The sequence below is a fragment of the Brienomyrus brachyistius genome, unplaced genomic scaffold (assembly GCF_023856365.1).
Source record: "Brienomyrus brachyistius isolate T26 unplaced genomic scaffold, BBRACH_0.4 scaffold96, whole genome shotgun sequence".
Lineage (NCBI taxonomy): Eukaryota > Metazoa > Chordata > Actinopteri > Osteoglossiformes > Mormyridae > Brienomyrus > Brienomyrus brachyistius.
The window spans coordinates 478,977-502,685 of record NW_026042371.1 but is presented as its reverse complement, the minus strand read 5'-3'; the positions used below and the strand labels follow the sequence as shown (position 1 = coordinate 502,685).

Genomic DNA, 23,709 nt, shown 5'->3' with positions numbered 1-23,709 from the left:
TCATCTTCCATTAGCTACGTTAAGCCTCTTGCCACAATAATCAGAAAAGCAGAGTAAAAGATAACGTGAAAAAGTCCATTCTATAATATGGGGGAAATGGAGATGGCTGAAAAAGGTTATTTAGTTGTTAAAATCATATACCACTGTTACCCTTTCTTAGGAATGTCTATATGGGAATATAATAGTGACAGTTTTAAGGTAGGCTTACAGTAATGAGCATCTGTTAAAATTTTCATAACGAAACCTAAGCTATTGTGTACAGTCGTGCAGTTCAGTCACCAACTGCACAACTCCAACCACTTATCAATGATCATTTTAAATCTGTATTAACCAGGATATCTTAAGCTAAGACACCCAAAATCCATTTCATATCATTGCGTTTAAATTTCATACACAAAAAAAGTGTCGGTGTATCCGTTTCATATTAGCTGGCCACTTGTTACAGTAGTATTTTGATCACAATTTATTAAAATACACATTACAAGGTTTTACCTCAGTCGGCCTATTTGGCTAAAGTTAAAAAAACATGAACAGGATTTCAAGTGAAAGTGTGACTTTAATACATATGGAGTTAAGCGCACAAATACATTGCACATGCATAATCTTTATATAAAAGTCAACTAGAATATTCCAGTTTGTTGGCAAACTACATATAAAGCGGAGATGTGTCAAATGCACATTCCTGCTAACGGTGACATCTTGAGGCGAGAGGGTGACCCACTAATAAAAATAACTTAAAAAGTGGTGTGTTTGAACTTCATGACGTCTCTCCATTTCTCTTCAGAAAGGAAGTATGCTCTAATGGAAACACAGCGCGTCTTGACTGGCTGGACTTACACGAGTGGTCCACAGCATTTACCAGCGTCAAAGTACAATATTGATCTATTAATGGCTATCTGTTCTCACGTCGTACAGCACAGAAATTTACATAAGCGTCTTCATAATGCCAACTTTTAAAACTGCTTTACATTAGAAATTACATTGAAGTTTACAAAATAACACTGCATAGTACATTAAGATTTTATTCATTGAGTTAATCTTTTTTTTTTTTACGTTTCTCTAAAACATCCCTACCTTCTGATACAGAGGCTTTCACGCTTACAGACTACAAAGTTTATCGTCGCTTTGAAAAAGTTGCTTTGTAATTCCGTCTCTTGTATAATTCTATACATTATATGTACACATTGTGATCCTTCATGATTCATGACAAGTGTTAGGAAAGGTCTATGCTTTTAAAAGCACACAGTGTTACGTGACTTTCCTTTCACAGTGAAGATAAAAGCTCATCAAATTTACAGCATATAAAAAACAGTTCGTACAACACAGCTGAAGTATATTCTTCTGTTATGTGCAATGCAACTCTTTTTAGCATCCTACAGAAATGACCATCTTTGGTAACCATATACTTCAAATTACAGAAATTCCTGGGAAAGAAATTGTCACTACTACACTGGATCCTCCGTTTGTTGTCGTGTCCAGCGACCAGGCTGTGATGTGCACAAATAGTGATTTACAAACAAAACTGGCAAACAAAATACTGATTGTAGTATGGATATCGGAATCCTACTTGACATCACTAAAGTCGATGGCAGATTTTCTTCGGGGTCAGACAGTGGGTTCCCCCGGCCCGTGCCGAGACTGTTGCAGCTGAACCACCACGGTTTCCACAGTGACCTCCTCACTGCCGCTACTGTCCATCTCGTCATCGTCATCCTCTTCATACTCGGACGACTCCAGGTCCCGCTCGTGGTAGGAGAGCGAGGCCGACATGGTGCCAAAGGATTGGGTGCTGGTGGAGGCCAACGACCGTAGCAGGGGCGTGTTCTCGGACGCCTCGTCATTGTCGTCACGACTGCTGTCGCCCTCGTCCGAGTCGGACTCCGAGTCTCCCTGGGACGGCACCACCTTCTGCTTGCATACTGGACACGTCTTTTTCGTCTTGGTCAGCCAAGGGTCCACACACTTACAGTGGTAAGCTGAAGTGTTTGTGCAGAGAAGGCACAAAATCAGTCAATATAAATAACAGTCAAGGACAGAGAATACAAGTCCAGACCAAGATTTTGTTTCAACCAACCAGTTGAGTGTAAAGAGTCACATTCACAGAGTACTCAACTGGTTGGTTGGATTTTTACTTTCTGGACCGGAAATTTCCACCTCTGGTCAGGAGCATACGCCGAAATTCTGGGCCCCCCCACCCAATTTTGCATATAATTTTACATATTCAAGGGCCCCACTGGAGTCCTGGGCCCCACGAATCTGCCAGGGTATCCCTGCCCCTCAAAATGCCCTTGACCATAGTGTCAATGTCCTTAATTCAACAAGAAATATCAAGTGCCATTTATTGTTAGTGGAAGTGCATGTTTTTGTGACAAACACGACTACGGTTGTCCTCACCGTGAGAACAGGGCAAGATGCGTAGCTTGTCTCCTTCCTCGTACTCATCTAGACAAATGGCACAAACATCATATACATCCCCTGCAAGAGGAGAGATGCGTCAGTAATCACTGCGTTAATTTCAACTTTAACAAGCACAAAATCACCTTACCGAAGAGACCACCTTATTAAAAAAGGAGTTTGTTTATTTATGATGGGAAAGAACTGGAAGTGAGCAAGAAGTATTTTAAGCATTTCCCTCTGAAAGTTCCAGACTACAAGCGAGTGGATCTCATTAGCATTTTGTCTGTTCTTTAAGTTCCAGAGGCCTTGGATTAACACAGGAAAATGCTGCGTGCACCGATACGCCGGAATTCACTTTGCACTCCCTAGAAATTCCAGAATGTTTTTCCTGATCCTTTCCCCAGCAGAGGCAGCTCTCTGATGTCTTTCGGTGTTTATGCAAGTTATAAATGAATGCGCTTTGCCTCCATCTCAGGGACAAGGCCAAGACTGCATGTGACCATATATGGCCGAAGCATTAATTGCAAGTTCCCTCTGCATTAGGAATTCGATGTTAGTCCCTGAATGTGATTCTTTTGTGGAGTGGAAAGAAATTATTTGGAAAGGAGGTGGGGGAGTTTGCAAAGGAATCACAGCGGCTCAGAGACAGGAAATACTGAGGGTAACCGTTATATTTAGAAGTAATCTGAAGGAGGACATTTTGGGCATTTCCAGTACTACGGCAGATTCAGAAATCAACCAAGCGTTAGTGGTAATACCACGTAAACTTAAAAAAAAAAAAAAAAGCTACAATGTGCTCTTCCATATATTTGACTCCGGAAGTGGGAGCCAAAATCCTAATTCACCAAAATGTGCAGTTCAGATCAGATTCAACTTTGTCATCATGCAGAGCACAAGTACAATGGCAATGAAATGCAGCTACCATCTCAACAGAAGTGCAAGGACTGCAGATGCTGAGAGAGAAGGGAAGTTCTATAAAAAAAAAAAAGTTGACCAAGACTGCTTTCAGCTGCCACCTTAGAAGAGCTCTAAGCGTCAAGAGAACTTAGAAATGTCAAAGCAAGTCGGGCAACACCTCAGTGAAATTTCACAGAACGCTAAACTTCCATTTACTTCTGGCCCCAATCCTACCCACATGCACACATTTACTACTCTTTCTTCTGGTTCATACTACACTCCAAAAAGGCATCGGGGCAGGAGAGACACCTCAAAGAACAAAAGGGAACACAGGGAGCTCCATGATCCAAAAACCGAACAATCAGATCAGCCAGCCCTCGTTCTGCTTAGGGTACAGCAGAAGGCGTTCATCCATATTTACACAGATTTGCGTCCAGATACATTAGGCAGGTGTTTGCTGAAATGAGCACATCTTCTGAACAGTGCTATTTTTGGTGAGGGAAGAGCCACCGCTCGGTGTTTAGAGAAGCAGACTGTCTTTTCCATCTAGGGTCAGGAGTCTGAAGCCACTCCCCCTCCGAACTGTCACTCTGAGGCCTGAGGGAAAGGTCCCATCACGGCCACATCCTCGGGAGCAAAGGCCTTATGAGAAATAGTGACGTGGGGGTGGGGGCTGGCCGACAGACCTGGAGGCGAGCTAATGTCTTGTTGTGGCCCAGATCTTCCGAGCAGAGGGCTGTGCGGTGCAAATAACAAGGAGACAGTCACACCAGACGCAGTAACGGACACGTCCCGGTGGGGCGGGGGGGGGGCAGGCAGATGTGGATGGGGGAAGTGGTGTCAGCAGGATCACGGTGAGCATCAGACAGGAAAAGCAGGCTTTTAAGCGGGGGGGGGGGAGGGGGTCTAGGTCACTTCTGGGTCTTCTGGGCAGACAGTGAGTGCCAGCAGCTGGCTTCCCGAGCCTTTAATTAGAGAGTGGCTTCCTGTCGACACAGCACACGCTGCGGAGCTGTAGAGTCACAGCCCGGCCTCAGCGGAGTGGAGTTCACCCCCGCACCAAAGAACAGCATAGTCAGGGAACACCCTGACACGTTAACAGGCGAGGACACGTCAGGAAAATGCCGTGAAGCAGTTCTGCGCGTCGCTGTAACACCACCTAGACTATTAAACTATTAACTTGTTAGAATACAAAAGTGTAGTCAAGATTATTTTACTTTAACTTACACACTACTGCCCAGTTGTCGATAAATACAGGCACACCTATATTTTAACATCAGCCTTCATTGCTGAGAATTACGCTAAACATTCTTCTATGCAGAGAATTAACCGAACATTTAGGCTAACCGCCATTCAATATATTCTATATATTGGAAAAACATTTCTCTAAAACCTAATGCTCAGACACTGACAGTACATGTGTACATCTATGTGTCCAGTTGAATTTGCTGCCATTAAATCGATAAAATCATGAGCCATCTGGTTTTGGGCTACAACCATCCAGAAGAACATTTTGGGTATTAAAATTATTCAGTCTTTACTTTGTGTACGATCTAGACCAGTGTTTCTCAATCCACTCCTCTCGGCTGCCCAGAGACAAGTCAACAGGGAAGCCAGCTATCAGCACATCTGAACCAGGTATTCAATGTTCTTCAGTTTTTTGGTTCGCGTGTGTTGGGAATGGGGATAGAGCAAAACCGTGGACTGTCTGGGGGGGCCCTGAGGACTGAACTGAGATGCTGTTTTTGACTGACCCATTCATGCTCCATTACCGCTTACGCAGTACTGGCTCATGATGAATCTGGAACCTAATTTGGATTGACGGCTATTTGAGTATTCCAACGGGGGCGGGGGTTGCAGTTACCATAAGTGGATGTGTATGGATGTGCCGTGGTGCCATGCGTGGTGGGGGCAGGGGTCCTAAATTATCACATTATTCAGCAAGGGAGCAAAACAGTCACCCAGTAACGTGTGATCTGCAAAATGTCAGCTTCATATCACCGGTGTTTTTGAGTCCATAGAGCACATGGACCACTGCCGGTCCACCTGCAGATGGGTACTGGGCTGGATCCTTTCCCTGTGGTACCGCCCGCGGGTCACGGAGCCAGCCGGAGTTCTGCGTTCGGGTATCAGAGGAGGATGGCAATCTCGCCAGACTCCAGAGTGCCATTGAAAACGCCTGCTACATTCCTCCTGCCAAACTCTGCGTACTGCCCACCTCTGAGCTGCCAGCTCACGTTGACATCATCCCTTAAAACGTCCCGCGAGTTAAAGGGAAGGGCTGTCGTCTGGCTGCGGGAAGAGGCGCAGGTTACCGCGGTGATCCTCATTTGGCCCACTCGCCATGTGCCCCCCCCCCCCACCCGAAAAGGCAGCACTATTCTGTTTTGGCTGCTTTCTGGTTTCTTCCAGCCAAGAGAGCAGCAATTTGCTCTTGCTCTTACACCCCAATCCAGTCACTCCCTAAAAGAGTCATGTGACTGGTACAACAGGTTCTACTTTAAACAAGGCAGTGCGGTACTGCAATACAGTAAGTCAAAGCAGCCAATGGGAATTCAGCAGCAAAAAAAAAAAGTTCAGCCCCACCCACCCTTGCGCAGAGGGATCAGACTGTTTTTCTTCCTCTAACTGAGGCAATTCAGATTAAGTACCTTAAGGATGTAAGAGCAGAGCCTCCTGGGACTTGGGGCTGTCTTACATCAGTGGATAAAGACATTTCACATAAAAAAAACAGGCCAAATCATTCTAAGAAAAATGCTTCTTAAAATGGGACACCTAGCCTGTTAGAGGTCGGTATTTCAAATGTGTGACCTTGAAATGAATGCCTCCCATGAACCCTACGTGTGGGAAGCCAGTGTAGGTTATAATCCGATGCTGACAGAATCGCAGGAAGCTGAAGTCGACAGCCGGACACAGGAAACGACGAACGACGCCTCAGTCAATGACGTGGCTGAGTAAAACCGACTGGTCTCATTCCATCCAGAAGCTGCGATTCATATTAATCACCCCTCCCTCAGCACAGCCCCCCCCCTCACCTTTCTTGTATTTATGAATGGGGATTTTTTTTAGCTGATCTTTACGGAGGCGACTTCGTCTTGCCCTGTGTCTGTCCTGAAGGAACTTGGTGATCTGAAACACAGGAGGCGCAGATGAGAGCCGGCCTTCCTGCCAGGAAGTCGATCGGGGAGCCAAGCTTGTGGGAGCCGAGGGCTTCCTGGCTGAATGGGCACGGTGCAGACGCTCGCCACTTACCATGAAGATAACGATGAGGATGAGGCAGATTCCCACTATGATGAGGAAGGGGATCAGGTAGTACTCCAAAGGCAGGGTGAATTCGGGCATGAGGATAATGTGGCCACTAGGGGCAGTATGAACAAAAAGCGATTGGAGGGCATTAAAGATAGCACTGCTGATGTAACCGCTTTGTAGGGTAAGTGCATTTTATAATGTAACCCATATACCCCGAGCCCACATCTTATGCAGTTCTGAACAATCGTGGTTCGAAAATATATATTTTTTAAAAAATGCTTAAAAAACTAAACGAGATGCACTATTTCAAATTGGTGCACAAAGTGCTGAAGGGTGGACTGAGCGAGGCGTGCCTGTGCACTGGCCAGCACCCTAACTGCACCTACTTTTCCGTCTTCATTCTTCCCCAAAACAATACATTCCAACAGCTATTGTACTGCTTTTGCACTGAATTTACATCGGATAGGTGCAGTTCTGTAATCTAGGCATGATTTAAAGTGTACGACAGGTTGGGAATAGCCAATTTTTATCTAATGGTCTTACATACGATGAACGCGGCTTTGAAGGATCGCAGTGGGTTGCGGAACCAATTTACCGCGCAAGGTGTAGAAATACTGCATGTTTGCACAACCCAGCGAATGTACTGAATGAAAAGGACAGAAAACACTTATTTCCTACTAAATGCAATCAAGGAAGTTCGATTCAACACTTTAATTTCAATCTTTCAATGCAATTTTTATAAGTGAAAAGCAATATACTGTGGTATATCAGGTTATGGTCTAGATATAAAGCAATGAGTAATACTAGTCATACTTGGTAATAAACTATATGGCCGTAGTAGGTGGACACCCCGATTAATTAGAGGAACTGCCTAGTTAAGGCACTCCCACTAACACAGGTGTATAATTCAGCGCCCAGTCACATAGTCACCTGCAACAGTCATTAGTACAGAGTGGGTGGTTGTACCGTAGAGGTTAGTGACTTTCAGCTCAACACCATCATAGGATGGCATCTTTTTGACAAGTCATTTGCCACATTTCTGCCCTGTTAGAGCTGCCCCAGTCAACTGCAAGGGAACCGCTTGTGAAGGTCAAAAGGTCTGGGAGCAAGATCAGTTGTGCAGTGGTGGGTCACACAAATTCACCGAAAAGGGACCTGATCACCAAACATCTATACCCAACCTGACTGACAGGAGATCCCACTAGGAGTGTCTTAGCATCCACTCTTCTGGGAAGGCTTTCCATTACATGCTATCATAGCAATAATCCGCTGACCGGACCCTTGATTTCCACATGCCCTTGGTGTCGACATACTTCTGGCCATATAATGTAGGCAGATTATGGGCCTGCCATAGTCCTGTCCAGAAAAAGCAGTCCGAAGATGGACAGATACGGAAGGAGGTATCTAATTATGCAGTTTCAGCAGATTTAATCCAACATCACAGCACACCGTGTTCGGAGCTCCACGTACACAGAAAACACAAAGCCACTCACCCTTTGTCGTATGTGTAATCTTCCTTCAGGGAATTGGCTGTCTCCTCGCCAACAAAAACCGACGGAATGTCTATCTGCTTGAAAATATCCACTGAAAGAACAACCAGGGAAGCAGTTGTAATAGAATATCACCCCATTAGTGATACTGGCTAAGTTAAAATAACACAATACTTAACACAAGATTTACTTCGTGCACAGTCTGTCTATAGTAATAATTTCAGAAATTGAAGCCATAGCAACCATACGAGCCATCACTCCTCATTATTATCACGTACATATGCTAATTAGGGTTTCCTATTAATGAAGTGTTCTGAAAAACATATGCGTCTGGATGGCTCACAGCCATCACAGTTGTGTTGTTTACGTGGGTCCTGCAGCTGTCACAGCAGGGTGGCGCTCTCACTGTCACTGTCAGATCCCTACACTCTTGGCTGTTCTTTCACCGCCGTGGAAAAGCATATGCGAGCAAGAAGCCGGGAACGTGCCGAGGAACCACAATGCAGAGGCTGCCAATACGCTAACAGAAGCGTGAGATAGTGAGAAAGGCAGAGAGGGAGGGCCGTTTGTCTGGAAATGAAATAAGCCAATTAACGGGAAATGTCTTGGAAAGCACTGCGCTGCACTGCATATTATAAATATGCATTCTTATTTTCAATCAACATATCTGGTTGATGGATGGATGAGCACTGCTGATTCGGATTCATTGTCACGTCACAATTTAGCCTCAATCAACAATGCACTATGGGAGTAGGCAGTACTCAATACTACAAATCAATGGTGTATTATAGTATACAAGTAGAAATATAAACAAACAATAAAATATAAGCGGGAGGTAGAAGGAATAACAGTCCGAGATGAATAGGTACTGTGGGGGGCAGCATTTTAGGACTTAGAACCATTCAGCAGTGAACTGGAGGCGTGATCGTCTGCTTGTTTGGGATGTGGATCGCGATCTGATCTGGCCCCTTTTTAAAGCCCCAGTAAAATGAAATCGGTACGTGTGCATGTTTGTGTGTTCTGGAGCACTTACAGTCATTGGATCCCATGCTAATTAAGTCATCCGAGTCCACATTGTGAACAATGGCGGCCTTGTACCCGGCCTTCTGCGCGTGGAGAACCTGGAGGGGGACGAGAGCTTTATTACAGGCGCCGAAGTCCCAACGCTTTCTCACCCACGCCGATAACTGGCAGTTCATGTAGCCCAATAAATAAATAAAAAAAATTACAAGTCCAATGATGACCTTAAGAGCACTTATTTTAATACAATGACAAAGAAATAAAATGGTTCTCCAGAAATAATATAAATCAGTAGGTATCTTAATTCCCCCCCCCCCCCCCCCCAAGTTTAATGTCAGCGAACAGTAATTCATCAACAAACATAATGCATTTATTTGTAGCAATTTAACAAGCGAATGTGACCCCCCAGGCTCGTTCAGAATCTACTGTGAATCCTTCGTGGTCTCAGTGTGAACCCGAGCAGCACTCATAAGCCAAAGTGATAAATCGTGGTTAACAATGACGACGACATCACAGCAGACACGTCCAGGCCGCAGATTGTGACAGGAATACGCCGGAAAATAAAGCACACTGACATCAGCTATATTAACTTATAATACTGCTAACGACAACAAAAAAAAAAAGCATTTAGCTGTTAATTTCGTTTGAGGTCTCTCGCGGTGCTTTCGTCATTTTACAGCAGAAGCCACTCTCGTAGAAGATAAAGAATGTCTATAGCTGAACAGGGTCATTGATTCTTTCAGACAGTGTGGTCGCCATTAGAAGCAAATTAGCTTTATGGCTAATTTGTAGCTAGTACGCCACCAATTAGGGTGCACTGACAGGCATACTCTGTGCGTGTAAGGCCCATGTGTTCCTGCCTTGTGGAGCCATGGCCGCTACCAGAGACCAAACATCTCATTATGCCTACTTCCGACTTCCCGTCATGTGACCTCCCTCCACGCGTCTGGTCGTAAAATGTTTATTAGCAGCCAAGAATTCCTTGGAATCCGCAATGCTTTCACTGGCTTATGTAAACAGATGCGTTCCCCTGATTTATGTCCTACACGCCTCTGTGGGTGATGTTGCAGGAGATCTGAGCGCCGGCATTCACAGATTAACGACGCCCGTCAGAACCCAGGCACTGAAAATTACCCAGATTTCCCTCCATTGGCCCTGCCCCAAGAGACTTCTTAGCTACAGTGGACAAACTGCACGATCGTGTCAAAATCAGCCGGGGGGGGGATCGGCATTGCTAATGCTTTGATTTTTGGCATTTTCATTTCTTTTATTCCAAAAAAATCATACATACATTTAAAAAAAAAAAAATTTTAAAAACACACCGATCATATTTATACGTCTTAACACAGGTCCAACCTGTCCTGGAAAACCTGGAAAATGGTCAAGCAACTTTCCAGTTATGGAAAACACATGGAAATCGAGAGAAAAAGTCAAAATGTCCTGGAAAAATATGTCAGCAAACAAATAATACTGCCATATGAAGTTTTGAATATGTAAACATCTACAGGTTTCCAGGTTTCCCAAGACGAGTGGGAACGTTAAGCAGACATTCTGCTTTTTTCAAGCGATCATTTAACTTGAATATGAACGTGCCGCCCTTTGATTAGTCGCAAAAATTTAAATACTCTGTCGTTTTAATTCAGTTCATTAAACAACTAAATTAAAAATACACAGATGTCACTGTACATCTGCTAACACGTCACAGAGCCAAATGCGAGTTCAAACTCATTAAACCTCTAAAAGGAGAGGGTTTCCATTTCATAACAACTGAAACAGCGAAACATTTGAAACGGCAGCTGGAGGTCAGCTTGGGTAAAACTGTACCCCAGCTGCAGGGGAGGATGTTTGTACAGGCAGAAATTCGAACGTCATGTATGCTGTTGACATGGCAGTATGACCCAGGCCTTTTATATGGGGGGGAGCTTACATTATATTATATCAATGTAATTCGACCTGCCTGGCAAGTTAGTTTGCTTACTTAGTTTGCCAACTCAAATTGCAGGGTGATCCTATCCCTCCCCTAATCTCATTTGTGTTATACAGAAAACTGCAGCAACTTCTGCAAATTACCCATAATGCATTTGCTAAAAAGACTAGATCACCAAGTATGTCCTGCAGCATTGCTGTACATTTCACAAATGCCTGAAAAATGGGTATTAATACCAAACTCAGGGCCACTCCTGGCAGCACTTAACCTTCCCCACCCCCTCTAAAAACAGCATTTAAAGCAAATCATTAGTCTGTTTGCAGGCTCCTCAGAAGAAGATGGATCTGGCTGATAGCATCAGTAATTACTGCAGTGCCTTACAGCATTGCTATACAGGGCAAACCGCAGGCACAGAGCATGTAAAGAAAGCACCACAGAACACTGCTGTCCTGAAATATGCTTCCTGCCATGTGGGACCACCAGCCTCCCCCCCACCCCATTACCACTGGCTGTAGGACACACCCCCCAGTTTCTATGAATTTCCTTAGTAGACCAGCTAGGCAGCCCCTTAGATTAGATAAACCTGGCAAGTCAGCGAGCAGGAAACCAATCATAATTTAGGGCTGTTTCAAAATTGAACTGGATGCTAGATTTGTGTGTGTGTGTATGAGTGTGTATGTGGTCATGTACAGCATACAGATAAAAACCTGTGACCTTTTGACACTGTGGGGACCATTTTTTTGTTCCCCACAAGGTGAAACTCAATTAAATAGAAATATGTGACTGTTTGGTTACTTATGGTTAAAGTTAGAACTGAATAGGGCTTAAGATCGTCATGGTGAGATTAGGATTTTCCCCATAGAAATGGATGGACGGTCCCCACAAAGATAAAAGTGTGTGTGTGTGTGTTAACAGAGCCACAAACACACACAGACACACAGATACGGGCACACTGATACACAGACACACAGGCACAGTCACAGAAACACACACACACAGGCATGCAGGCCCACACACAGGCAGACACACATATACACAGACACTTATGTGAGATCACAACCACCACTTCAGTTTTACTCCCCTCTCTGAGTCAGACGGTGCGTAGGATACAGACAACGGCAGTAGAGTGTAGAGGATATTACAGTTGTGACATAAAACGTACATCATCATGGCTTTTACACCCCAGCTGCAGAGCGTTACGCCCATGTATTGGCGCAACTGCGACTCACCTATTTGAGAGCACACCCAAAGGCACAGAATAAATGCTTTTCCCAGCTCTGGTCTCAAAGGCCTTTTTTATGCCACAGTGTTTGATGAGAAATGCCAGCTTTGAGTCATGGTCTTTGAACCAGGTTTAATATCAACGAAGAACAATAAGATATCTATCCACAAAGCAGACGCTCCCCGCAGTGCTGGTTGCCCAGGAGACGGGCGTTGGGAGGGAACGTGCATGTGCCCAGTCACGGCTCAGACGTGGAGGGCAGTGGGAGGGCCAACCGAAACCCCGCCCACATCTATTCAGCCAGTGAACTGAGGGACACGCTCCTTGGTTCCCTGTCCTGAACCCCTTCCCCCAGCAGTGGGCGCTTAGCTGAGACTCATACAGAGGACAGGATGTACCTGCCCCACCCGTCCCACCCGGTCTCCGGTGACAGACACCCTCCAGACCAACACATCACCGCTCGGGGACCCGCACGTCAACTAACCAAGATAAACCACCACTAAATTACAAATAGATGACACAGACATCCAGGTTGGGCTGAAAGGGTGTACTTTGCTTCCTGGCATAGGCTCCTGGGTCATCTTTGGCCCTAAACTGGACAAGCAGAGTATAAGATGAATAGATGGATCGTAACAGGTTCCACACTCATTAATTTGACCCAAACACAAAGATTACTTCCTGTGTTATGCCGATAAAACCTCTGTGCTGCTGTTTAGACCTTGTAGAGGCTGTGGGGGGGCACCTGTAACTCTTTGAATGTACTGTATGATAGCTCCGCCCACTTCATAGATTAGACCCCGCTCCCAGATGCAGTACACCCAGAGTAAATCGGATCTTGACCTTGCCTGCGGGACACCTCGCACTGTGCGGAACCTGCATGCGTTATTTACGGCTTGAAAGCCACCATCCCTGGCTGCAGCTCGCACGTCACATAGATCCACGGCCCCAGACAGATCCTGCCCGGAGGGGAATCTACGTTCCCTGCCATCCCTCTCACTGTCGCGTAAGGCGCTGCACATAAATGAGATCTTGCCTTGTGAAGGTGAAACACTGGGGGGGGGGGAGATAAAAAACGCTTTGCCACATTTTTCTGTGCGCTGACACATCCCCCGCAGTGGCGTGGCTCGGGTGACATTACGCGGCGATTCTTTAAGGCGGAGTGCGATAAGGACGGCTTGGCTTGGTATCGACGTGAAGAGACGGGCTCAGTTACAGTCACTCGTTAAGGGAATCGCAATATGGGGGAGGGAAACTGAAAAACACAATGAGATTAATGCTGGGAAAAGTGAAGAAGTTGTTGTGATCACATGCACACAACAAAAATCTATCTACACCATAAAGCTCTCGTATCCAGCATTCAAGTAACCAGCAATCAGTATGAAATTAACTATTATTATGAATTTCTGATAGCAAACCATCTAAGAATATTAAAGAGTAGCAAATAAAAGCGTTGTGTAACACACAGGCTGTGTCAGTTCCCTGCAGAGCAGCACGCTTCCTTCCGCCTGTTCTGCGACTGACAGAACACAAGCATTGTGAGGTAAACAAATATCTGAGTTAAAATCTCAGTCAATCGCCCATGTGGATTAAAGTAAGCAGAAGAACTATGTTACAATCAGTCAATCACCTGCTCCAGTACCAGGCTGCACTGGTCTCACAGCCTATTCTAGGACGTAGAGGGCACTGGACAGAGGACACCCACCACAGGATGCCAGTCTATCGCAGGGTGCACACTGCGGGCAACTGTGACACTAATCCACCTAACAGCTTGTGTTTGGGCTGTTGGAGGAAACCGAAGAAAAGATGGGGAGAGCATGCAGACCGCAGAGACATAGAATCCAGACCCCCAGACCACAGAGGTGTCAGGCCAGATGCGGCAGCAGCTAGTAGACGCCCACCTTGACGTCGAAGTTGCAGTCGAAGCGCTTGATGAGCACGACGAAGGCGCCACTCGAGTTGCTCCTCATTGGTGGGGGCTCGATGGGCTCGCAGGCGTTCTCGGGCCGCGCACCAATCAGGAAGCCCTGCAAAGGGACAGCCAATCAGGAGGCATCTTCATTTCAGCCAATGACAATCTGCCCGAGTCCACCTTTGATGTGACGACGAAATTATACTGCAGATCAACAGAGACCCGTGTGATTCTGAAATCTGCCCATCAATAAGCTGTCGCGATGATAAGGGGGAAACAGGGAGAACTTCCACACCAAGCAAAATCCTACTGGGTCGACCGACAGCATGCAGCATATCAGGAATTATGGCCCCTACAATATCAGCACTGATCTGTAACAGTCAGGAAATTAAAATTCGTATTAAAACTGCTAAATGAAAGTTTATTTTGCTGCCGCACATTTCTCGCATCTCGAAGAGATAACGGAAAACGCAAGGCAATTAGCGAGTGGGGGGGGGATGGGTATGGCTGTCAACCAACGTTATTGTCATTTTGATTTTCTTTTTTTTTTTTATTGTTATTTTACATTTTCATTTGAAACCCAATTTAGTTTGAGTGGATTTTTTTTTTTAAATGTATTTCTATTTCTATTTAGTTTTTATATATTTAAGTAAAAGTTTTTTAAAATGTGTTTCTAAGGGTAGACAAAACTGTAGAGCTATTTCCTGTGTCTGGCTGTTAACGAATCCTACACAGATACACAGCACATGTTATGTACAATCCATCCATCTTCTGAAACCACTTGTCTTATTCAGGGTTGAAGGGATCCAGAGCCTATCCTGCAGGCTTCGGGCGCAAGACAGGGAACACACACACACACACGCACACCTATGAACTCCAATTAAAGGGTTTTTTTGGACTGTATGGGGAAACCGGCATACCTGGAGGAATCCCCACAACAGCACAGGGAGAACAAGCAAACTCCACACACATGAAGCCATGACGGAGGTTCAAACTCTGGTCGCAGAGGTATGAGGCAACAGTGCTAACCACTGCACCACCGTGCCAACCCTAGATTAGTTTTCACTAACAGTAATAACCCTGCAGTGACCTGTGAGCACATAAATTTACTGGGATGGATTGTGGATGGGGGGCAGTAGAACCAAAGCGCATCCCTCAGCAGTCGGCCGTTTCTGCTCTGAATTTTGTTCAGGCCCTGAAATAAAAGCTAAAAGCGCCTTAATTCGGGCCGCCTCTGGTAGCCAATGGGGAGCTGCACCTAGTCAGCAGTCACTAAGACCCTCGCGCCTCATCTGAAAGGCAACAGAGCTCAAAAGGCACGACAGCAGAACGGATTATCCAGGCCACGCTGCCCCCTACCGGCTGCAGCAACTCTACCAAGACTGATATTATGAAATCAGGCAGAAGTCATGCAGATTATAGGGTGGCTTCCTGTAAATATATAAATAACGGCAGCCTCAAATCAATGGGTCTCTCTAAAACGAATGGAGTTGCTAACTGGGACATCAGCGTACGCTCGCTTCTGAAAATCAATCATTCCCTGTCATCTTCCGCTTTATTTCATCCTAATTTACAGGAAACAGGAAGTTTAGCAACATTAACAATGTTAAAAACATTAACTTTTGCACAAAACCTTCATAAATGTAACAGATAAAAGTAATCCATGTCTTGTCTGTCGGTCAGATACTTTATGTAAATTCTTCACCTCAACATCTGCCCTAAAGAAATCTGAAATCCACACCATGCAAGCAAGAGAACTCAGTCATTCTTGCGATAGCAAATGGGAAATACAATCTGCTCCCATAAACAAGTGCAAGCATTAGTTTCCATAAATAAAAGCTTATTTTAAATCATGGGAAGTTGAAAGGGGTCGTGGGCGGCATGGTGGTGCAGTGGCTAGCACTGTTGCCTCACACCTCTGGGACCCGGGTTAGACTCTCCGCCTGTGTCACATGTGTGTGGAGTTTGCATGTTCTCCCCATGTCGTCGTGGGGTTTCCTCCGGGTACTCCGGTTTCACCCCACAGTCCAAAGACATGCTGAGGCTAATTGGAGTTACTAAATTGTGTGAGTGAATGGTGTGTGAATGTGCCCTGTGATGGACTGACCCCCCATCCTGGGTTGTTCCCTGCCTTGTGCCTATAGCTTCCGGGATGGGCTCCGGACTCCCCGCAACCCAGTAGGATAAGAGGTTTGGAAAATGGATGGATGGATGGATGAAAGGGGTCTTTTCTGCCCGATTTCCTCCACAATGTCATGTGTATCACCTGTTCTTTCTATTAAGTGATTTCTTTGCCAGTACGCCAGCTAAAATCTGTATCTCTATAAACATGGGTAATGAAGGGTATCTGAAGAGGGGTTCCTTCTGGGATTTACACAACAACCCACATCAGCTTCTGCATCTGACACTCACGTTGATCAGTGTTCAACATAAAAAACACAAGTACCACATGGGGAATTATACTGCTTACACTGCCCTCTGCTGGTAGTATAAATCCTAGCTCTCCAGAAGGTCATTGACATGAGACTCCTTGAGATTCACACAGACATCATCATGAGTGACCAGCCACACACAGAAAGGCCAGGGTTTATATTTGTTCTTGGGGGTTCACATTTGTAAAGTTTTCTGTATATGCTGCAATGATAATATCAGCTAGCAGATTAGCTCCTCTTGCAAACTCAAATAAATAAGCCCCTTACCCCTAAATGGCTATTCTCCAGGTTATACACTAAATACCAGTCGAATCGAGAAGAACAAGCATGACAATAGTACAAGGTGTTTAAGGAAATGACCGGTTGCCTGGGGGAATGTGGACTGCACATTGCTTCTGCACATAGCTCTCCCCCAGCTTCAGTGACTCTCCCCCCAGCTTCAGTGACTCTCCCCCCAGCTTCAGTGACTCTCCCCCCAGCTTCAGTGACTCTCCCCCCAGCTTCAGTGACTGTGAATAGCTGCCCCTTTAATTCCTGTCGTACTTTGAGAGACTGTTCATGAATACATGATATCGTTCGGCAGAAAGTGAGCCAAACTCTCTGTGTTTCCAGGACAGCAAAGACAAAAGACTAAAAAAAACAGGGAAATTATAGAAGCTTCTGCATATTGCACAGATCCACAGGCTGATTGTGGCCACTCAGAACAAGCGCCTATTATACAGCATCCAACCGAAATGCAGACTGCGTAAGTGTTCAGCCCCCTGGGTTCCCTACACACTGCTGACGCCTTTGGCATCTTAATTATCAACTTCTAGGTTATTTCCTCCCCAGCCTGGTCAGATTTGCTAAAAAAAAAAAAAAAAAAAAACATTATTTTGAAACAACAGTTTTTCACCATAGACTCCCAATAGGATCAGGACTGGGACCCCTGGACACATTGACTTCTTTAACTGATAATCTGCCACCAAATTACATACCTGCCCCCCCCTTCACAAACAGGGCCATACAGCTCTCCACCCACCCCCCAAAAAAAAATCACAACAATTAATGCATATTAAAGGTGATGTGCAGGTCACGGTCATGGACTAACTGCCTCTTGCCAAACACCTCTTAGCCTCTCTGAGAGCCTGGAGTTTGCCATACATGCCAATATTTACCCAAAACCTTAGAAGCACAGGGTAACAGGACCTCTGCTGGTGTTTAAATCGGTGCTGTGCTCCAGTGCAGGTAAAGGTCTTCCTGAGCCATTCTGCAAAGAGCAGCCACCAAAACACAACGGCTACAGCAGTACAACCTAAATGCTTCATATTTAAATGCAAAATGCTGTCGATTTTAGTCACGTTGGTCTAACGCACCCAGTGACCCTGACCAAAATGTGCGGCTAAAACAGGGGCTGGCGAGGGGATGGCTTGATGGATGGATGGATGGATGGATGAACTGATAATAACAAACCACGTTTTTTATATTGTTCTGTGCTCTGATTTAATTCTTCAGTGACTGCAATCATTAGTTACCCAACAACTCACTCCTTTTTGTCTACAAGCTAGAGTTATGAAATAATAAAAAAATAAGCTAATAATTTGTTCAACAAGCAGTCAGGGTAACTTTTTGGGAATATGAAAACACGGACACCACTCCGCACACAGTCTACATAAGATCATTAAAAGCGACAGGGAGGCAAATACACAGAGCTGAAGTTCAGATTTTCAGCACCAACTGAGCCAAGGAGTATCATCCGAAGAGGCGCATGACCGAGATTAACTCCAGCTACTGCTCCTATGGGAGACGGCGGTCGCCAAGGAAACGCGGCCTGCCCGACCAGGGGGCTCCGGGTTTGATCGGCACCACAGAGAAATGGCAACTGGCAAGAACAAATCGAAGGCAGACGGCAGAAAGCTGCAGGATCCAAACCCACTGATTCAAATTCAAAAACAAAAACAAAAAAATCAGGTGATAGATCACGCTCCCCTTCGTACCTGCCTGACGTAAGTTCTAATCCCCACTACACACCTGAGCGCTGAAACACATTATTCTTCTTACAAAACCATAATATTATTACTATCAAACGCACCGAAGGGCATTTATTTCTGCAGAGCTTCCTGGTATATTAATTTCTTCGGAGACTAAAAGGCAGATGTAATTCCAGCTTTCCAAGTCCATTTAATGCGAAATGAAAGCGTGTAATAGACCGAGTGCTCACTGCTGTATGAAGAGGCGGTGACCAATAATCAAGGATGTTAGGGTTCAGCCTCATCATGCTCGACAGACAGAAATTGGGGGGGTGGGGTGCCGATGTGTTTAAACTCACCCCCTAAAGTGAACGAAGTGCTGAAAAGATACCAATATACTACATTTCTACTAATGCAACCTGAGTGTTTTGACTCTCATACCACGCTTTCCATAAATCTACACTATTGAATGTTACTCTGTAACTGTAACACTGTGTGCATTCCCCACAGGTTCTTGAGGACAGAATACGGTCTCCATAGCACCAAAACATTAGCATTTTAATTCATTATAAAAAAGAACAAGCCCAAAATCCTGCTCACTGATGAAAGGTGGTTAATGGAGGAATGTTTGTCGGGGGGGGGGGGGGGGGGGGGGGGGCAAGAACAGCCATCAGGAGCTTGTAAAACACTGTCAAAGCACTACTTTCCATTTAGCCCTGTATCTGCTAACACAGCATCCGTTCATTATTCATGAAAACAACGTGACATCTGCAGTGTTCCACTGTACTTCAACATGACTCAGAATGCCTAAACAGACCCCCAACAGAGAACCTTACCTTAAGCCCTTCACTGGGCAGCCTGTAACCAAATCTAGCTGGCAAATCATCAAAGTTCTCGGTTTTGTTGTCAAAGGAATACTGAAATAAAGAAGTTTTCAGAAGTGTTAAAAACGATGCAACAATACAATCTAAGTAAATACTAAACAATTTTACACAATATTGTTTTAAATCATATCGACATCTTTCCTTGTGTGACTCAACGAAAGCCGATAAAAAAACCCCAATGTGAAGTGGGTTGAAGTAGCCAGTAAAGTTCAGCGTGGATAATCCCACTCCATGCCGGGCCAGACTCTAGCAGTCTGAGCCTGCGGAAGGAGAAGCTCTGCTCACCACTGAGATGTCGGCCTCCACAGGCAGCAGATGGAGGAGAGCGAGGAGCTGCACCGTGAAGATGGTGTAGATCTGGGTGGCGGACAGCATCAGCATTGCCAAGGACAGCAGCATTGTTCAGATAGCAATTCCTGAGAGACATGAGCAAATTTCTGTCTGAGTTCTCTCACAATCCAAACATAGGTCTGATCAGTAGATGTGAGGGAGGAACTTAGTCAGGTACACTTCAATATCTAAATCAGTGTTTCCCAATCTGGTCCGCGGAGACCCACAGATAGTCCACGTTTTCCACGGACTGTTTGGAAAAGAGCTGGGACGGACCAAAAATGTGGACCGTATGAACGGCAGCTGGGTTTGGAAGCAAAAATGTGGACTGTCTGGAAGGGAGCAAAAATATGGACCGTCTGTGAGTCCCCAGGGACCGCACTGGGAAACACTGATCTAGATCTACAGACGTTAAACCGTGAGAAGCTTCCCGACTTTGGTTACAGTGCTGAAATAGACTGAAACTTCCACTCTTTCAGATCCTGAATCTTCTCAAAAGGTAATAAAAACGCATCGAAATAAAAGACATATTGTAGCCATTAAGACTCCAACTGAATCATTTAAAGCTCAAATTCCTTAATATTGAATCAAAAAAGTCACCAATCATACAAGGAAAATGATTGAGAATCACCTTTAATTTAAAAACGACAGCAATAAAACCAATTACGTGGCAGTAAAATCATTAGGAGTCACCATCCACACACGGAATAAACTTGAACTTCACACTTGGAAACACATTAAAAGTCAATCCTTGTGGGCTTTTGTTACCTCAAACTGCAAGGCATTCTTTCAATTATTACATTTTATGAATAAACATACTTCAGAACTGGTGTCAGAACTGCATCTTTATTTGATGTTTAAAACCCACTTGAAGATCCACACAGATATATTTAGGTCACACCAAATTCCTTGCAAGGTCATTCATGTTCACGTATTAAGTCCTATTTTGTCCCCTAATTATTTAGTCGTCTCCAGAATTTTGACTCTTTAATGATCATTTCTAATCACATGCTATTTGAATTTGAACCTCATTTACTCTGTATTCCTCATTTCAGTAAACAAAATGAAGTCTGTTTCCTGCTGAAGAATGTGCTGAATTTGGGAGACATTTCCCCTACTTGTACAGAAGGTTAAGCACATGAACAATTTCAACAATTGAGCAATCTGAACAATCAGATTAGGTCCTTTGCTCGCAGTTAGAAACACAGGAATTAGGTGTGTTCTGTTCAAAGTTCCAATTTTAAGCTACAGCAGGGGTGCCCAACTCCAGTCCTGGGGGGCAGAGTCCTGCACATTTTACATTTAACACACCTGATTCAACTCCTTGTGCTAATTACTACAAAGCTCTTGAGCTGAATCATTTATGGTGGAACATGGAAAGAACTAAGTTACACTGGGCTCTGGCCCCCCAGGATTGGAGTTGGGCACCCCCCTGAGCTACAGCATTGGTGGTCCTCTAAAGCAGTGTTTCCCAATCTGGCCCTGAGGGGCCCATAGACAGTCCATGATTTTGCTCTCACTCAGCTTCCCATAGGGAGCTGGAAGGAAGTAAAAACGTGGACTGTCTGGCAAGGAACTCGGAGGGAGCGAAAACATGAACCGACCGTGGGTCCCCGAGGACTGGATCGGGAAAAAACTGCTCTACAGCGATCCACTTAAGGCCACGTTGGACCAATGCAGGCAAGACCATACTGCTGACGAGTCCTTCCAGATCTGTCTAAAGCTCCTTTTCCGTCTGCACCAATAAAGGAGGAGGAATCCCTTGGAGAACATGGCCCCGAATCCTGCAAAGGCTATCTTACCTTTCCTGCCAAAAGCTCCATAATGGTAGCACTAAAATGAAGAAGGTTAACCCTGAATTACCTCCCAAACACTGTGAATGACCATGATCCACAGATGCCAATACCTCAGCTTGGTATGTTCCCTGAACTCACACCATGACACACCAATATGAGATCCCTCAAAAGCTAATAGACTTTCTGCATGTCCATGGCTCTGTGTAACATATTGGTTGGATTTTTGTGGAGACCTGCAGGGTGCCTTCATTTACGACGCAAGGATGCCTCCAGCAGCCACTGAACCCAACATGAAGGCCAAGAAGGAAATTGAAACCATAAATCCGTGTGTCATGCATGACTAACAAAAATGCTAATGGGCATTTCAATGGCTTAGCAACAGTAAGCTAATTGTACAGCTATCACAGTAAACTATTGTACAGCTGTTTCTAGCACTTTACACTATCTTGAACATTCATTTTAAAAACCCTGCTTCGTTTCACTACCTGAACTGTACTTTGCACACTGACAAGAGTTGAATATAATCTAATCTTATCTAGATTTATTTTGTTATATAGCTAAAACAACTGTACCCATCACCTGTTTTTACACGAGTTTAAGGTCAGAATATCTAGTAATCATCTAACTTTATAGATGCAGTGACCCCCCCCACCTATCGCGGAAGTTACGTTCCAGACCCATCAGCGATAGGGGAAAATGCACAATATAGCGGGGGATCACTGTATATGTCAAAAAGATAACTAAGCCACCTTCACGTATCTAATGCCAAACGAAATTAAACTAAAGTATTTTGAAGAAGGGCTTTGTTCAAATGCCCCCCCCCCCCCCCCCCATTGTGTAAGGATGGATTTACTTTGCTCTGATCTAATCAGCTCACTAGTTAGTTTCCATTTTCACAATGCATTCTTCAGAGAGCATTAACCTAAGAGCAATGCTCAGCGTTGACCTTACCGGTCTCTCCTTAAACTAAGGCCTCGTCAGTCATCTTTGTGGAGATCATTGATCAGAGACCCTCTCAGGCAGTCTTTGATTATAACACCCCTATCTAGTTCCAGTGTACATCATAAAGACCCAACACTTCATGCTGTTCTAACAGTAAAGGGCATACATTTTTACTTGGCAAAAAATAATATAATCTGTCGACAGAGGGTATTATATTGTGGGAGACAGATTTTGCTTATTTACTTGAGATCTGGTGTAAGGCAAATCCAAATCGTCCCTAATCTGAGTGGAAGGATCCAATCTATGACAGATAAACGCATCGTCAGTATTGCTTGAGATCTGGGCTGTTTTGCTGCAGTGCAACATATGAAAGGACATCAGCAGGGATAAGCAAGCAGGCTCGTCAGAAGGCCGCTTCTGATTGGCTGCCCGCTCCACCCGTCTGGCACGCTGGATAATCTTACAATCTTATCTCACCGGCCTGCGATTTCATTCTGAGTTAGCAAAATAGTTCATTAAAAAGCAATCTGCCTAATCCTGTAGCATGATAACACCGTGTGCACGTGCAGATCATATTCATCTGCTAAGTAAATTAATAAGTGTATTGAAAAAATATTCAGCCTTACCTGTAACGCAGTGTCGATTATTATACGGCCGGTTAATTAAAAGACCGAGGAGACTAAATGATCGACGAGACCAAACTAGGTTTCTGCGTGTGATCTACACAGTTCGCCATCTGGGGGCTGTTCTTCCCGTTGTAACTGCTAAAGACGGTTAGAAAGCAAACATACATGTGTTTTTCTTTTTGCTTTTACCTTTTTAGACGGACGTAATCTTCTCCTTAAAAATCGCGGAACTGTCCGGGGCATTACAGTGATTTTCAGTTCGGGCTCATGATCGAGACCAATCACACACCACTTCTCCCAGTCAAGCGCATTAGGACAGCTAAAAAGTCAACAATAATCACAGTGTGGGTTCAGCGGCCGGAAGTAGCCCGCCATTGGTCTGATTCCCGCGACGACACCACTGATTGGATGCTTATGCAGCCATTCACTTCTGGACCCGGGTCCAAAATCAGCCACATACACGTGATTCGAAATGGAAAGCGAAATACTGCACGCAATACGGTCTTGCAGGGCGTTTTAATAAACCGAAGGCTACTTTCAAGCCATTTCCATAATGTGGGAAACTCCACTCTCAAGACATGAAACACTAAAAAATGTCTCTTTTATGTTTGCCTCCTGCTCATCCTGTACATTGTACAG

General features: G+C 44.8%; 1 protein-coding gene across 1 annotated transcript; it reads right to left on the bottom strand.

Moving 5' to 3' along the window:
• Positions 1–536: 536 nt before the first annotated feature.
• Positions 537–23,405, bottom strand: LOC125727400 (E3 ubiquitin-protein ligase RNF13-like). The gene is made up of 10 exons (XM_049004072.1): positions 23,260–23,405; positions 19,662–19,792; positions 19,329–19,409; positions 14,101–14,226; positions 9,067–9,154; positions 8,037–8,127; positions 6,547–6,652; positions 6,330–6,423; positions 2,395–2,475; positions 537–1,976 (listed from the first exon to the last, which is right to left on the bottom strand). The coding sequence occupies exons 2-10, from the start codon at positions 19,773–19,775 to the stop codon at positions 1,606–1,608; spliced, it is 1,152 nt and encodes a 383-aa protein (XP_048860029.1). The 5' UTR covers positions 19,776–19,792; positions 23,260–23,405; the 3' UTR covers positions 537–1,605.
• Positions 23,406–23,709: the final 304 nt, after the last annotated feature.

Coding starts and splice junctions, on each gene's coding strand:
- LOC125727400 (XM_049004072.1), bottom strand. CDS start 19,775: ATGCTGCTGTCCTTGGCAATGCTGATGCTGTCCGCCACCCAGATCTAC. Junction 14,227..19,328: donor TGCCCAGTGAAGGGCTTAAG/GTAAGGTTCTCT, acceptor GTCCCTTTGCAG/GGCTTCCTGATTGGTGCGCG. Junction 6,653..8,036: donor GATTACACATACGACAAAGG/GTGAGTGGCTTT, acceptor TACTGCCCCTAG/TGGCCACATTATCCTCATGC.